Raw genomic sequence first — 18,143 nt, 5'->3', positions numbered from 1 at the left:
CCACCTGCCTGCATTAATTCCATATCCCTCTATGCCTTTCTCATTCAAGTAGCTGTCCAGATGCCTCTTAAATGTTGCTACTGTTCCTGGCTCCACCACCTCCTCTGGCAGCTCATCTATGCCCTCTAGTTTTAGTCAGCCCTACCATGGGAAACAGACTCTGGCTATCTACCCTATCCATGCCTCTCATAATTTTATATACCTCTATCATGTCCCCTCTCAGCCTCCTTCGCTCCAGGGAAAACAGACCCAGCCTATCCAATCTCTCTATAAGTCAAGCCCTCCAAACCAGGCAACATCCTTGTGAAGCTTTTCTGCACCCTCTCCAGCTTAATCGCATCTTTCCTGTAGTGCGGCGACCAGAACTGCACACAGTACTCCAAATGCGGCCTAACCAACGTTATGTACAAGTGTAACATGACGTCCCAACTCTTGTACTCAGTGCCTCAGCCGATGAAGGCAAGCATGCCATATGCCTTCTTCACCACCCTGTCTACCTGTGTTGCCACTTTCAGGGAACTATGTACTTGCACCCCAAGGTGTCTCTGCTCAAGAACACTCCCCAGGGCCCTGCCATTCACTGTATATGTCCTGCCCTGGTTTAACTTCCCAAAATGCATCACTTCACACTTGTCTGCGTTAAATTCCATTTGCCACTCCCTTGCCCACTTTCCCAGTTGATCTATATCCTGTTGTAACCTTAGACAACCTTCTTCACTGTCCACTATACCACCAATTTTGGTGTCATCTGCAAACTTACTAATCATGTCCCTTACATTCACATCCAAGACATTAATATATATGACAAACAACAGAGGGCCCAGCACTGATCCCTGTGGCACACCACTGATCACCGGCCTCCAATCTGAAAAACAACCCTCCACTACCACCCTCTGCCTCCTATCACCAAGCCAATTTTGTATCCAATTTGCTAGCTCACCCTGGATCCCATGTGTTTGAACCTTCTGAACCAGCCTACCATGCGGGGCCTTGTCAAAGGCCTTGCTAAAGTCCATGTAGACAACGTCCATCGCCCTGCCCTCATCAATCCTCTTGGTCACCTCCTCGAAAAACACAATCAAATTCGTGAGACATGATTTCCCATGCACAAAGCCATGCTGACTATCCCTAATCAGTCCATGCCTTTCCAGATGCATATAAATCCTGTCTCTCAGAATCCCTTCCAATAACTTTCCCACCACTGATGTAAGGCCTGTAGTTCCTTGGCTTATCCCTGCTGCCCTTCTTAAATAAAGGCACAACATTAGCTATCCTCCAGTCTTCCAGTACCTCATCCGTGGCTAACGATGATACAAAAATCTCTGCCAGGGCCCCAGCAATCTCTTCTCTTGCTAACCATATCATCCTAGGATACACCTGGTCAGGCCCTGGGGATTTATCCACCTAATGCGCTTCAAAACCTCCACCTTTGTAACGTTGATATGCTCCAGGATATCGCTGTTCCCTCCCTTGAACTCACTAGCTTCCATGACCTTCTCCACGGTAAATACAGATGAGAAATATTCATTTAAGACCTCGCCCCTTTCCCGTGGCTCCACACATAGATTGCCACACTGATCCTTAAGGGGACCTACTCTCACCCTAGCTACCCTTTTACTCTTAATATACTTATAGAATCTTTTAGGATTCTCCTTTATCTTATCTGCCAGGGAATTCTCATGGCTCCTTTTCGCCCTCCTAATTTCCTTCAGTGTAGTCCTACATCCCCTATACTCCTCAAGGGACTCGCACCATGTGGGAGATGAAGTAGCAATAACGGAAACATGGTTTAAAAATGGGTTAAGACTAGGTGCTTAATATTCAAGGATACAAAGTGTTCAGAAAAAATAGGGAAGGTAAAAAGGGAGATGGAGTGATTAGGAGAGAGAGGATGTCCTCGAGGAAGCAGAGAACACATTTGGTTAGAGCGAGAAGCAAGAAAGGTATGATTGTGTATTCTACAGGCCTTCAAGTAGTGAGAGACAGAGGAGAAATCCGAGATGTTCAAGAACTATATCGTGTTGATACTGGGGGAGTTTTCTCTAACATTATCCCAATTGATATTTGGGTCATTTAAAGGGAAAGGAGGGGGAGGAATTTCTGAAACGTGTTTTGGAGTACTTTCTTGACCAATATGATCTCAGACCAACTAGGAAGGAGGCATTCCTGGATCTCGTGCTGGAGAATGAGGTGGACCAAGTGCCTTGCGGGCAGACTTGGGTAAGAGTGATCATTGTATTGTAAGGTTTAGATTAGTAGTGGAGAAGAGCAAGGAACAATCTGAAGTAAAACTTCCAAATTGGAAGAGCGCTAACTTCAGTGGGACGAGTGGGGATCAACCAGGGTAAAATGGAACCAAAGACTGACAGGATAAATGGTAACGGAACAATGGGTAATCTTTTAAGGAGGAGAATGTTTCAGGTACAGGCTAGGTACATTCCAACAAGGGCAAAAGGTTAGGGGAACCAAAGCCACGGCTCCTTTTAATGGAGATAGAGAATATGATGCATGTCAGGTGAACTCAAGTGAGAACCAGGCCAACTACAATAAGTTGAGAGGGGAAGTGAAGAGGAAAATAAGACACTCAAAGTGAGACTATGCGAATATAATGGCAGTTAATGTAAAAAGTAATCCAAAAATCTTCTGCCTTTTTATGTAAGTAATCAGGTAGTAAGTGGTGGGGTGGGTTCTGTTAGGGACAAAAGGTAATGTATGCTTAGAGGCGCAGGGCAAGGCTAGAATAATTGAGTACTTTTCATCAGTGTTTACTAAAGGAAGAGGATGTTGACAAAATTTTGGTAGAAGCAGAGATAGTCGAGGTAATTAGAGGTGAAAATTGATGGACAGAGTTAATGCTTGGAGTGGTTAAGTCACCTGGTCCAGATGGCTTGCATCCCAGATTGCTAAAGGAAGTGGGGTTGGAGATAGCAGAAGGACTGGCTATAATCTTCCAAGCTTCTCTAGATATGGGGGAGGTGCTAGAGAATTGACGAGTGGCAAATGTGACCCCCTGCTTCAAGAAAGAGTATAAGGACAGCCCTAGTAACTACAGGCCATGTCAGTTTTACATCTGCGGTGGGTATGATTTTTAGAAACAATAATCAGGAAAACAATCAATGGGCATGTGGAGAGGTTTGAGTTAGTCAAGGATTGCCGGCACAGATCGTGCTTGACTAATTGAATGTTTTGATGAAGTTACAGAAGGTTGATGAAAGGAATGCAATGGATGTTGTCCATATCATTGTCAGCTTGGCTTAAAAATTGGCTTAAGGGCAGAAAACAAGAAGTTGTGGTAAATCTTTGATTTCAGCCTGGAGGATGGTTGACAGTGGTGTTACCCAAGGGTCAGTGATAGAACCACTGCTTATGTATAATACCAATCAGCTGTAAAGGCTAGCAGAATGGGCAGACAAGTAACAGATGAAATATAATACTGATAAGTGTGAGGTGATTCATTTTGGCAGAGGAATAGGGAGAGGCAATATAGACTTAATGGCACAGTTCTAAAGCATGTGCAGGGTCAGAGGGATCTGTGGGTTTGTGGGCATAGATCTTTGAAGGTGGCAGGACATATTGAGACAGTAGTTAGTAAAGCATAAGGGATCTTGGGTTCATAAATAGAGGTATTGAGTACAAAAGCAGCGAAGTGTGCTGAATCTTTATAAAGCTCTAGTTAGTTCACAACTAGAGTATTGCATTCAGTTTTGGTCACCACACTAAGAAGGATGTGAGGGTCCTTGAGAGGGTGCAGAGGAGATTTCCCAGAATGGTTCCAGAGATGAGGGAGTTCAGCTACAAAGCTGAGGTTGTTCTCAGCGTAAAGGAGATTGAGGGGAGATTTGCTAGTGGTGCACGAGATTATGGCAGGTTTAGGTAAGGTAGACAAAGAAAGCTGATAGTAGAAGGACTAGGAAACACTTATTTCAAGGTTGTGGGGAAGAGATGCTGGGAGGTTGCAAAGAACAACTTTTTTATGCAGCAAGTGTTAATAACCTGGGCCTTGCTGCCTATGAGGGGGATGGAAGTGGAGACTATCAATTTTTTTTTTAATAAAGGCAATTGGATATACACTTGAGGGAAATAAATTTGCAAGGCTATGGGGTTAGAGCAGGGAAGTGGGATTGACTGGATTGCTGTACAGAGAGTTGGCTTGAATTCGATGAACCAAATGGCCACCTTCTGTGCTGTAATGACTATGACTCTCTCCTGAGTCAGTATATTTTGTACTACTTGTTTTGGTCTCTTAACTATCAAGTTTTTAGTAACTAAAGATCCAACTCCTGTCTACAGAGAGCTGGTTCACTTGTTCTCATGCGTTTCCCATAATCAAAGCAGAATGGATCTTTGACAGTTTCAAACCATGAATCAACAAATCTCTTCAGTTATTTTCAGCTAATTTTGACACCAAGCAGCATAACAAACCCTCTCAAAATTGTAGTCTGCTATTTTTGCTGCAAATTTGGGAAGCGAGAAGATTCATTGTCTTCCACCTGATCAGAAATTCTCACATCCCTTCTCCTTTTCCCTGTAGTCTCATGTTGCATTCATGTAGTGACCATTGATATCAGTCAGAAAGAACAAATCGAATTTCCAAACTTTATTCATGATTTATGAAAAATTGTCCGGTTTATCTTTCTTGTCAAGGAAGTCTCGAATTAACTGAACCGGTTGAACTAACGTTTCCAACTCTTTGTGCGCTGACCAATTTAGGGCATTCCCCAACTCTATGATTTCCCTTTCTGCAGCTTGAGAAACTGCCAATCAATTGGATAAAATTGATTTTTTTTTTTACAAGTTTCCATTGCATGTTTCGATGAATCACCAGCTGCCATCTGAACACAAAGGTTGTCTATTGGGTTTGTGATAGTCATTTATCCTTTCCTTTGATGCAAGATAAAGGATTAGGAAATAGCAAAACATCTGATTGATATCTTTTATTATTTGTTATGGATAGGTGGTAAAGGGGTGTCCGTGGTTCCCACTGTTCACTACCCAACTGACCGCAATTGTGATTTGTTATTTACCAAATAAACAGACCGTGACCGGTTTTCCTGCAGGTTGAAAACAGGATCAACTATTTATTGAACAATATTCATTCCCTGAAATGTTTGCGACATCACTTGCGCAAGCACATGCACACTCCACACCCAAAAAAAGATGTATAGAAGGTTAAGGGGTCAAGGTGCAGTAGGTGTTTGATTTGCAGTAAACCTGTTGAATATTCTAAGTAGGACCGTCTCTTTTCACGATACAGGTCTGGGTTGTTTGTAGTCTTGACTTGTTGAGGTGTTATAGATTTCTGGTGGTTAAGATTTCAGATTGGAGGTGGTGGGTCACTTTCACTTCTCTGCTGCAGCATGTTGAAGTGTAGGATTAGCAGCAGATTTATTTTTTCTGTCTATCTGTCTCTTTTTTTTTATTTTTTTTATTTCCCCCCTCCCCCCCGAGGGTTATCTTTTTAAGGTCACAGTTCATCATTAACATTTCTGGTACCTGACACGTGGTTTTTCTCCCCTGGTATGACCACACAATGGACAAAGATGTGGAATCCATGGCCTTCCATTAATGTCTGGATGAGTATAATCCTGTTGTGACGTCGCTACTTCACACCTTCTTTGTTTCAGAAGAGCCCATTCAATTCAGGGATAATATCTCTTGATGGTTTCAGCATGGGTATAATTGACACCTCTTAGCCTGGGATGTATCCTTTTGGCCTTAACAGACTGTGAAGTAGTGTTCGAATACACAGGCCAGGTTGTCTGACCTTTGGCCATTTTTTTTTTTTTTTTTGAAGCATTGTCCACCTTTTTGTTTGAAAGGTAAAGTTTGTACCTTTAAAAGTAGGAATATGATGTGTCTTTACTGGGCATGACATCGTCCAATCAATGATACAACCTTTTACATTGTCCATGAGACTGGCTCTGAAAGTACTCGTGTAAGGAACTCAGTGTCATCTTGACTGCTCACACTAGCCTAATCAAGACAGAATTGTTTTATACCCCAAGGGGCAAGAGCTGTACTTGCGGGAAAAAAAACAGCCATGGATAACAAAAGAGCTAAAGGATAACCTAAAACTAAAAGAAAAAGCATACAAAAATGCAAAAAAAAAGATTCTAGCAACTGGCAGAAATGCAAAGTTCAATAAAAGGTGACAAAGCAGATAGTAAGAGCTACAAAAAGGGAATATGAAAAGAAACTTGCAAGGGATATCACAATTAACAATTTTGTTTTACAATCATATTAAACAGAGGGGGTTGTGGAACAATCTAGGCTGTTTAAAAACTGATATGGTGGACAAGTTGAATAATTAGAGTCGTAGAGTCATCCAGCATAGAAACAGGCCCTTCGGCCCATTGCGTCCATGCTGACCATCGTGCCTATCTATACTAATCCCACCTGCCTGCATTAATTCCATATCCCTCTTTGCCTTGCTCATTCAAGTACCTGTCTATATGCCTCTTAAATGTTGCTACTGTTCCTGGCTCCACCACCTCCTCTGGCAGCTCATTCCAGATACCCACTATTCTTTGTGTGAAAGATTTACCCCTTTTGATCCCCTTTAAACCTCCTCCCTCTCACCTTAAATCTATGCCCTCTAGTTTTAGTCAGCCCTGCCATGGGAAACAGACTCTGGCTATCTACCCTATCTATGCCTCTCATAATTTTATATACCTCTATCATGTCCCCTCTCAGCCTCCTTCACTCCAGAGAAAACAGACCCAGCCTATCCAATCTCTCTTTATAACTCAAGCCCTCCAAACCAGGCAACATCCTTGTGAATCTTTTCTGCACCATCTCTAGCTTAATCACATCTTTCCTGTAGTGCGACGACCAGAACTGCACACAGTACTCCAAATGCGGCCTAACCAACATTATGTACAACTGTAACATGACGTCCCAACTCTTGTACTCAGTGCCTCAGCCGATGAAGGCAAGCATGCCATATGTCTTCTTCACCACCCTGTCTAAATGTGTTGCCACTTTCAGGGAACTATGTACTTGCACCCCAAGGTGTCTCTGCTCAAGAACACTCCCAAGGGCCCTGCCATGTCCTGTCCTGGTTTAACTTCCCAAAATGCATCACTTCACACTTGTCTGTGTTAAATTCCATTTGCCACTCCCTTGCCCACTTTCCCGGTTGATCTATATCGTGTTGTAACCTCAGACAACCTTCTTCACTGTCCACTATACCACCAATTTTGGTGTCATCTGCAAACTTGCTAATGCCCCCTACATTCACATCCAAGTCATTAATATATATGACAAACAACAGAGGGCCCAGCATCGAACCCTGTGGCACACCACTGGTCACCGGCCTCCGATCTAAAAAAACAACCCTCCACTACCACCCTCTGCCTCCTATCACCAAGCCAATTTTGTATCCAATTTGCTAGCTCACCCTGGATCCCATGTGTTTGAACCTTCTGAACCAGCCTACCATGCGGGACCTTGTCAAAGGCCTTGCTAAAGTCCATGTTGACAATGTCCATCGTCCTGCCCTCATCAATCCTCTTGGTCACCTCCTCGAAAAACTCAATCAAATTCATGAGACATGATTTCCCACACACAAAGCCATGCTGACTATCCCTAATCAGTCCATGCCTTTCCAAATGCATATAATTCCTGTCTCTCAGAATCCCTTCCAATAACTTTCCCACCACTGATGTCAGGCTCATCGGCCTGCAGTTCCCTGGCTTATCCCTGCTGCCCTTCTTAAATAAAGGCACAACATTAGCTATCCTCCAGTCTTCCAGTACCTCATCCGTGGCTAACGATGATACAAAAATCTCTGTCAGGGCCCCAGCAATCTCCTCTCTTGCTTCCCATAGCATCCTCGGATACACCTGGTCAGGCCCTGCGGATTTATCCACCTTAATGTGCTTCAAAACCTCCAACACCACCTCCTTTGTAATGTTGATATGCTCCAGGATATCGCTGTTCCCTCCCTTGAACTCAGTAGCTTCCGTGACCTTCTCCACAGTAAATACAGACGAGAAGTATTCATTTAAGACCTCGCCCATTTCCCTGACTCCACACAGATTGTCACACTGATCCTTAAGGGGACCTACTATCTCCCTTGCTACCCTTTTACTCTTAATATACTTATTGAATCTTTTAGGATTCTCCTTTATCTTATCTGCCAGGGAATTCTCATGGCTCCTTTTTGCCCTCCTAATTTCCTTCTTAAGTGTAGTCCTACAACCCCTATACTCCTCGAGGAACTCGCTTGATCCCAGCTGCCTATACCTGACATATGCCTCCTTCTTTGTCCTGACCAGCTCTCAATATCCCTCGTCAACCAAAGTTCCCTAAACTTGCCAGGCTTGCCCTTTCATCTAACAAGAACCTGCCAGCCCTGAGCTCTTCCTATCTCACTTTTAAAAGCCTCCCACTTGCCAGACCCCCCTTGACCTGTAAACAGCCTCTCCCATTCAACTTTTGAGAGTTCCTGTCTGATGCCATCAAAATTAGCCTTCCTGCAATTTAGGACTTCAACCTGAGGACCAATCCTATCCCTTTCCATAACTATCTTCCATAATAAAATTATGGTCACTGGTCCCAAAGTGCTCCCCTACTGACACATCAATCACCTGCCCATCCTCATTTCCGAAGAGGAGGTCAAATGTAGCCCCTTCTCTAGTAGGGCCATCCACATACTGCTTCAGAAAACTAACCTGGACACACTTAACAAGTTCTTCCCCATCTGATCCCTTCGCACTAAGGCAGTCCCAGTCAATATTAGGGAAGATAAAATCACCTACTATTACAACCCTGTAATTCTTACACCTATCTGTGATTTCCCTACATATATGCTCCTCTGACTATTGGGGGGCCTACAGTATAATCCCATCAAAGTGATCACCCCTTTCTTATTTCTAAGTTCTACCCATATGGCCTCGCTGGACATCCTCTCTAAGTAGTGCCGTGATGTCCTCCCTAATCAATAGTGCAACTCCCCCTCCTCTCTTACCTCCACCTCTGTCACGCCGGAAGGATTGGTACCCCGGAACATAGAGCTGCCAGTCCTGCCCATCCCTCAACCACTGTAATAGCTATAATATCACAATCCCATGTACCGATCCATCCTCTGAGTTCATCTGCCTTACCTGTAAGGCTTCTTGCATTAAAGTAAATGCAGCTCAGCCTACCAGACCTCCACGCTCTCTGTCCTGCCCCTGTCTGGCCTGCCTACTGGACTTGCTTGCTTTAACCTCTACATTTGCCTCATCCATCTCATCGGAGAGACAACTACTTTGGGTCCCACCCCCCTGCAAGACTAGCTTAAATCCTCCCGAGTAGATTTAGATTTAGATTTAGATTTTAGATTTGAAGATACAGCACTGAAACAGGCCCTTCGGCCCACTGAGTCAGTGCCGACCGTTAACCACCCATTTATACTAATCCTACACTAATCCCATATTCCTACCACATCCTCACCTGTCCTGATATTCCCCTACCACCTACCTATACTTGGGGCAATTTATAATGGCCAATTTACCGATCAACCTGCAAGTCTTTTGGCTGTGGGAGGAAACCGGAGTACCCGGAGGAAACCCACGCAGACACGGAGAACTTGCAAACTCCACACAGGCAGTACCCAGAATTGAACCCGGGTCGTTGGAGCTGTGAGGCTGCGGTGCTAACCACTGCACCACTGTGCCGCCCTAGCCCAAGTAGTACTAGCAAATCTCCCCACAAGGATATTGGTCCACTTCCAGTTTTGATGCAACCTGTCCTTTTTGTAGAGGTCACCTCTGCACCAGAAGAGATCCCAATGATCCAAGTAGCTGAAGCCCTTCTGCCTACACCAGCTCTTCAGCCATGCATTCATTTGCCTTATCCTCCTATTCCTACCCTCACTAGCACGTGGCACAGGGAGTATTCCTGAGATTACAACCCTAGAGGTCCTGCTTTTTAACCTTCTGCCTAACTCCCTATATTCAGTTTGCAGGACCTCATCTCTCTTCCTGCCTATGTCATTCGTACCAATATGGACCACGACTTCTGGCTGCTCACCCTCCCCTTTCAGAATGTCCTGCAGCCGCGACGAGACATCCTTGACCTTAGTACTGGGGAGGGAACATGCCATCCTGGAGTCTCGTCTGTGGCCACAGAAACGCCTATCTGCACCCCTTACGATAGAATCCCCTATCACTATAGCTCTTCCATCCCTTTTCCTCCCCTGCTGTGCAGCAGAGCCCTCCGTGGTGCCACAAACTTGGCTGGTGCTGCTTTCCCCTGGGAGGTCATCTTTTCCCCCCCCCCCCCCCCCCCCACCCCAAACAGTATCCAAAGTGGTATATCTGCTTGAGAGGGGGATGGCCACAGGGGACTCCTGCACTACCTGCCTGCGCCTGCTACTCTGTCTGGTGGTCACCCATCTCTTTTCTGCCTGTGTAGCCATTACCTGTGGTGTGACCACCTCGCTAAATGTGCTATCCACGACGTCCTCAGCATCACGAATGCTCCACAGTGAATCCACCCGCAGCTCCAGCTCCCTAATGCGGGTAGCCAATAGCTGCAGCTGGATACACTTCCTGCACACATGGTCACCAGGGACACTGGAAGCGTCCCTGATTTCCCACATAGCGCAGGAGGAACATATCACGGGGTGGAGCTCTCCTGTCATGACTTACCCTTAGGTTAATTAGTTACTCCCTTAATTAAAAAATGCTAATTGCATTAGGGGCCTTGTTTTACCCACTCCAATCTAAAGTCCTTAAAAATAAAACACTTTAGTAGTACTCACCTTATCACCAGAGGTTTTTTTCCCAACAAAAAACAAACTTTCCCCTTATTTTTTAAAGATATTTCAATGCACTAAGAGCAGTGACTCACCAACCCAATCACCTTGCAGCTCTCTTCTGACGTCACTGTTGGCTTTTTTTTCAAAACTCCGGCGCGCTGGAAGATCTCCTCTCCGCTCCTCTCCCGGAAGGTCAGAGACTAGGCCTTGATCCTCGAGGTCGTTTTATAGGCTCTGCTCTCGGTGTTCTCCCCACAGGTCCGCTCCGCTCCTCTCCCGGAAGGAATATTTACAGCAGAAGATGAGGATTGCTGTAAGCAAAATAACAGTAATGAAGAAAATAATGGCACTGAAGAGTGACAAATATCCAGGACCAGATGGTTTCCATCCAGTGTTTTAAAGGAAGTAGATAAGAATGTTGCAGATGCCCTAACTATAATCTTGTAAAATTTTCTTGATTCAGGATCTGTTCCTTTCAATTGGAAAATTCCACATTTCACTCTGCTATTTAAGAAGTGAGGGAAATTTTACTAGTGTCTCTTTAGTAAGGGTAGAGTGACTGAAATTTTCTTAAATTTTCAGCTGATCAGAGAACCAGCATTTGTTTAAAGGTAGGCCGTACCTGAAGAACCCGATTGATTTTTTTTTGTTGAAGCGATGACTAAAATAGTCGACTGGAGAATGCCTGAGGAAATAATTTTCATGGATTTCAAGAAGGCATTTGATAAAGTCTTTCATAAGAGACTGTTAGCTAAAGTTGAAACTCATTGAATTGAAAGCAAGTTATTGACCTGGTTAGGAACTTGGCTGAGCCTAAAGAGTTGGAGGGTAGGGAGGGTAAGGCAGAACCTCTAATGGGCAGGATGTGACTGGTGATGCCCCTCTATGTTGGGACCTCAACTGTTCACCATATTTATTAATGACTTGGATGAGGGGATAGAGAGCCACATATCCAAGTTTGCTGATACCACAAAGATAGGCGGCATTGTACACACTGTAGATGGAAGCATAACGCTACAAAGCTATTAATAGAGTAAGTGAATGGGAAAAATTGTGGCAAATAGATATTAATGTAGGCAAGTGTGAGGTTTGGACCAAAAATGGATAGATCAGAATCTTCTCTAAGTGGTGAAAAAGTGGAATTCCAACGTGATTTGGGGGTCCAGGTACAGAAATGATCATAAAGGTTAATTGAATGCTGATCTTGATATCTAGAGGAATAGAGTACAAGGTGGTAAAAGTCATACTTTGGCTAGGCAAAGCCATACATGGAGTACTGAGAGCAGTTCTGGGTACCATGCATTAGGAAGGATATTTTTGCCTTGAAAGAAGTGCAGTGAAGTTTTACCAAAAAGACACCAATATCCAATCCAGTTTTTCAGGAAATATTATTGCTACGTCCCAGGTTATTGAGTTATGCAGATGGAGCACAGTATGAATCAATGCCCATTAAAGTATGATGCTGAGACTGTTTACGAAATGACCTGAATTTGTAAAAGGTAGTCACTGATATTGGATGGAAGATTTCTAAGGTGGTAATGTGATTTTATTTGTACCTACAGACATTGAGAATATTGTGTATGTGACTCTCCCCACTTGTACCCTCTGCTTCTCAGTTGTATGTGGGGTGTAAATTGTCAACTGTTTGTAGGTTCTGCTCAATTTCTACTCATCCATTTTTAAATTAACCTAAACCTATCCCTGCCTTGGCAACAGTTCTGACTTAGAGCCACCCTGTTCCCAGGCCTCTACCTGTACTTCTATGCGCAAGGATAGCTGAAGGTTACTTGCTTGCTGACTTCCTTTGTTTAATGGGACAAGTACCTAGCCTCTGCTTGGTCCTTTCCTGTGCAGCCATGATGGGGATAGGGAAGTACCATGTTGCACTACAGGTGCATTGGGATACCAGTAGTTGGTGTCATGGCATTCCATTTCCAATCTCTCATTCTGCATTGCATCGTCATTCACTTTACCGTACTGAAGCATCTAATAGCTTGTAACTTCCTATTTGTCCAAGTGCCATGTTTTAGCTGTGTGAAGGACGCCATTGCCTGCATCACCAAGGATGTTACAACACTTAGTGCAGAAGCAGCTCCATTCTTGCCAGTTGGTCTATTAAATATCCTTTCCTTCCACAGTCTATCCTCCTGTAAACTACAGGCTTCAACCAAGCTTGCTCAGTCCTGGGCATTGTAATTCTGTCTCTTTTTCTCTCTTTGTCATCCTCAAAATTGGTCGTGTCCTGCACTAGGAACCTTTTCCCCTTCACCTGGATTTTTCAATTAGCAAAATGTTATTGAGTATTGTTCAATGAAGTTGTGCACTTTGCACCAATGTGAGGCTGCAGTAGGTTCCGAATGATCTTCCGTAATGACAACTCATTTCGTGGCACTAGCTGGACGTCAGGTTTCTGCGTATGGTATTCTGGTGAGAGAGGCGTGTGTTTTAATGAAACCCTCGCAGAATTTCAGAAAAAATTCTACTTTTTATTTTGGTAGTGGATGTCAGGGAATGGATGCTTCTACTTAAAAGTTTGTTATTCCACAAGAATAACTGAAGTTAATTGACATTTATTGGCTTTCATTGTAATTAAACATATAGTAATTATCGTTATCAATAATTACAGACCTACAATGACCATTACTGATGTTAATCGCACACATTCTGCAGGGGGGCAGGGGGGGTCACACTTGTACAAGGTACCAAAATCTTCACACGCCACAGTTCTCAACTCGAAGGTTTATCTGATGGCCAAGCCTGATCAAACTCTGAAAATGTATTCTAGCATCCCTTTATATATTTTTCCTCCAGTGCAGATTCATATGTGATCAAAGGATTAATTCATCCTGTTGTTCACTTGATGAATTTCAGTTTTAACAAGAAGGCGCAGTGGTTAGCACCGCAGCCTTACAGCTCCAGGGACCTGGGTTCGATTCTGGGTACTGCCTGTGCAGAGTTTGCAAGTTCTTCCTGTGACCGCTTGGGTTTTCGCCGGGTGCTCCGGTTTCCTCCCACAGCCAAAGACTTGCAGGTTGATAGGTAAATTGGCCATTATAAATGGCTTTGACTGAGATGCCCTTCACAGTTGCATAATAGGCACTGTTCACTGTTCAGGTTCATGAAAAAGAATAGACACGTGGTTGAGGTAGCAAAGAGCACTGTAATGGAACCTCCTTTGGCCTCCTTGTCTCGAGAGACAATGGGTAAGTGCCTAGAGATGGTCAGTGGTTTGTGAAGCAGTGCCTAGAGTGGCTATAAAGGTCAATTCTAGAGTGACAGACTCATCCATAGGCGCTGCAGATAAAATTGGTTGTTGGGGCTATTACACAGTTGGCGCTGTCCTTGTGCTTCTGTCTTTTTTCCTGCCAACTGCTAAGTCTCTTCGACTCGCCACTCTTTAGGCCCGCCTTTATGGCTGTCAGCCAGCTCTGGCGATCACTGGCAACTGACTTCCATGACTTGTGGTCAATGTCTCAGGACTTCATGTCGTGTTTGCAGTAATGGAACCTGCCTCAGTGAAAGTTTGTCGAAGAAAGGGTGTTTTCCTAACTGCGGGTTTTCCTCTTTTGACACACAGGGCTGAAATTTCTTCTGTCTTTTTTTTTCCTGCAGTGTGAACAACATCTCTTCTTTAGTAGATTTCCAATACTGTCAGAATATTAGTGAGCTTTACCTCAGGAAGAACCATATTCAAAGCCTGGCAGAGATCTGCTACCTGAAGGGGCTGCATCGCCTACGAGTGCTGTGGTTGTCAGAAAACCCTTGTTGTGGGGCAGACCCCCACAAGTACAGAATGACTGTCCTGCGGAATCTACCACAGCTGCAGAAGCTGGATAACCAAGGTACAGAAGCACTGGTTGCCGCACCATTTTTTTAATTCTTTCATGGGATGTGGGCGTCGCTGTGAAAGCCAGCATTTGTTGCCCTTCCCCGAAATGCCCTTGACAACTGAGGGCTGTTAAGAGTCCACCACATTGCTGTGGGTCTGGAGTTGCATGTAGGCCAGACGAGGTAAGGATAACAGTTTTCCTTCCCTTTAGTGAATGAGATGGGCTTTTATAAATCCCTGAAAGTTGCCACCCAGGTTAATAGGGCTGTTAAGAAGGCATATGGTGTGTTAGCTTTTATTAGTAGGGGGATCGAGTTTCGGAGCCACGAGGTCATGCTGCAGCTGTACAAAACTCTGGTGCGGCCGCACCTGGAGTATTGCGTGCAGTTCTGGTCACCGCATTATAGGAAGGATGTGGAAGCTTTGGAAAGGGTGCAGAGGAGATTTACTAGGATGTTGCCTGGTATGGAGGGAAGGTCTTACGAGGAAAGGCTGAGGGACTTGAGGTTGTTTTCGTTGGAGAGAAGGAGGAGGAGAGGTGACTTAATAGAGACATATAAGATAATCAGAGGGTTAGATAGGGTGGATAGTGAGAGTCTTTTTCCTCGGATGGTGATGGCAAACACGAGGGGACATAGCTTTAAGTTGAGGGGTGATAGATATAGGACAGATGTCAGAGGTAGTTTCTTTACTCCGAGAGTAGTAGGGGCGTGGAACGCCCTGCCTGCAACAGTAGTAGACTCGCCAACTTTAAGGGCATTTAAGTGGTCATTGGATAGACATATGGATGAAAATGGAATAGTAGGTCAGATGGTTTCACAGGTCGCCGCAACATCAAGGGCCGAAGGGCCTGTACTGCGCTGTTATGTTGTATGACAGTCAGTGATGGTTTAGTTTCGTGGCACCAGTACTGAGACTCTTTTTTTTTTTAATAAGAGATACAGCACTGAAACAGGCCCTTCGGCCTACCGAGTCTGTGCCGACCATTAATCACCCATTTATAATAATCCTACACTGATCCCATATTCCTACCACATTCTCACCTGTCCCTATATTCCCCTACCACCTACCTATACAAGGGGCAATTTATAATGGCCAATTTACCTATCAACCTGCAAGTCTTTTGGCTGTGGGAGGAAACCGGAGCACCCGGACGAAACCCACGCAGACAGAGAACTTACAAACTCCACAAAGGCAGTACCCAGAATTGAACCCGGGTCGCTGGAGCTGTGAGGCTGCGGTGCGAACCACTGCGCCACTGTGCCGCAGTGTGCTTTTAATTCCAGATTTTTTAAACTAATTAAATTTATTAATTAAATTTAAATTCCACTAGCTGCCATGGTGGGATTTGAAATCATGTCTCCAGGGCTCTGAATTACGATATCAGTGACATTACCACTACACCACCATCTCCCACTGTCACATGCTAGCAAGAAATCATTGATTGTCTCTGCTTCCACCACCCTCATAGGCAGTGCATTCCAGGTCATTACCACTTGCTGTTTTTTTTTTTTAAATGTTCATCCTCACATCGCACCCCTGCATCACTTACCCAAAACCTTAAATCTCTGTCCCTTAGTCTGTGTACCATTAGTTAATGGAAACAGCTTTTCTTAGTCTACCTTATCTAAACATGTCATAATCTTGTACACCTCTATCAAATCTCCCCTCAATCTCCTTTGCTGCAAGGAGAACAACCTTAGCTTCTCCAGTCTAATCTTGCAGCGAATATACCTCATATCTGCAGCCTTTCTGGTAAATCTCCTCTGCACCTACTCAAGACCACTCGCATCTTCCTGAACTGTGGTGACCAGAACTGGATACAATATTTCAGTTGGAGCTAACTAGAGCTTTATAAATGTTCAGCATAACTTCCTTGCTTTTGTACTCAATACCACTATCTATGAAGCCCAAGATCCCATATGTTTTGCCAACAATGTCCTGCTACCTTTGAAGATCTCTACACATGAATCCCCAGGTCCCTCTGTCCCTGCACACTCTTTAGAACTGTATCATTAAGTCTGTATTGCCTTTCTCTATTCCTTCTGCCAAAATGCATCATCACTTCACACTTCTCTATTAAATTCTGTCTGCCCATTTTGCTAGCCTATCTATATCCTGTTGCAGTCAATATGAACATACGAATTAGGATAGCAGCAGGCCACTCGGCCCCTCAACCCTGATCCTCCATTCAACAAGGTCAAGGCTGATCTGATTGTAACCTCAACTCCACATTCACGCCTACCCCGATAACATTTCACCCCTTGCTTGTCAGGAATCTATCTACCTCTGCCTTACAATATTCAAAGACTCTGTTTCCACTGTCTTTTGAGACTCACTACTCTGAGGGAAAAAGTTTCTCCTCATTTCTGTCTTAAATGGGCGACCTCTTATTTTTAAATAGTGGCCCCTAGTTCTAGATTCTTCCACAAGGGGAAACATCCTTTCCACATTCACCAGATTAATCCCTGGGGATGGCAGGATTGTCTTATGAGGAGAGATTGCAGAAACTGGGCCTGTATTTTCTAGAGTTTCGAAGAATGAGAGGTGATCTCCTTGAAACTTGCAAAATTCTTACAGGGCGTGACAGGGTGGATGTAAATAGGATGTTTCCCCTGGCTGGTGAGTCTAGAACCAAGGGACATAATCTCAGAATAAGGGGTAGGCCATTTAAGACTGAAATGAGGAGGAATTTCTTCACTTGGTGGTGAATCTGTGGAATTCTCTACCCCAGAGGGCTGTGGAAGCTCAATCATTGAACATGTTTAAGACAGAAATAGATAGATATCTGGTTACGAATGACATCAAGGGATATGGGGATAGTGTGGGAAAGGTGGCGATGAGGTAGATGATCAGCCATGACCTAATTGAATGGAGCAGCAGGCTCGATGGGCTGAATAGCCTACTCAGGCTCCTATGTTTCTTTAGCCAAAGTGTGTTTGCTGCACAAAATACTTTTCCACAAGCAGTGGAGGAGGCAAAGACTTTTCCATGCTTTAAGATAGTTTAGTTTAGAGATACAGCACTGAAACAGGCCCTTCGGCCCACCGAGTCTGTGCCGACCATCAACCACCCATTTGTACTAATCCTACACTAATTCCATATTCCAACCACATCCCCACCTGTCCCTATATTTCCCTACCACCTACCTATACTAGTGACAATTTATAATGGCCAATTCACCTATCAACCTGCAAGTCTTTGGCATGTGGGAGGAAACTGGAGCACCCGGAGGAAACCCACACAGACACAGGGAGAACTTGCAAACTTCGCACAGGCAGTACCCGGATTTGAACCCAGGTCACTGGAGCTATGAGGCTGCGGTGCTAACCACTGCGCCACTGTGCTGCCCTAAGATACTTTAAGATAAAAGTGGATCAGTACTTTAAGCCGAGTTTCAGGGCTCTGGGCAGGGGTGGGGAGTGCGGGGCAGTGGGATTAGTCGTGGAATGCTCTAGCGCAGAGGCAGTACATAAACGATTGGCCAATTGGCCTCCTCTTGTGCTTGAAATATCTATCATTTGGTGGTTTTGCTGCTGATCGTGATGCAGTCTGGTATCTGTGTAT

At 44.4% G+C, this 18,143-nt stretch overlaps 1 protein-coding gene across 1 annotated transcript in view; it reads left to right on the top strand.

Annotated features, from left to right (window-relative positions):
• Window positions 1–18,143, top strand: part of cfap410 (cilia and flagella associated protein 410) — a 57,164-nt gene that overhangs the window by 21,776 nt on the left and 17,245 nt on the right. Inside the window, exon 4 of the mRNA XM_068036238.1 lies at window positions 14,360–14,589. Within this exon, the coding sequence (XP_067892339.1) occupies window positions 14,360–14,589 (230 nt within the window). The remainder of the gene's footprint in view (window positions 1–14,359; window positions 14,590–18,143) is intronic.

The sequence above is a fragment of the Heterodontus francisci genome, chromosome 7 (genome assembly GCF_036365525.1).
Source record: "Heterodontus francisci isolate sHetFra1 chromosome 7, sHetFra1.hap1, whole genome shotgun sequence".
Lineage (NCBI taxonomy): Eukaryota > Metazoa > Chordata > Chondrichthyes > Heterodontiformes > Heterodontidae > Heterodontus > Heterodontus francisci.
The sequence above is the reverse complement of the archived record's forward strand: the minus strand, read 5'-3'. Positions and strand labels throughout refer to the sequence as shown.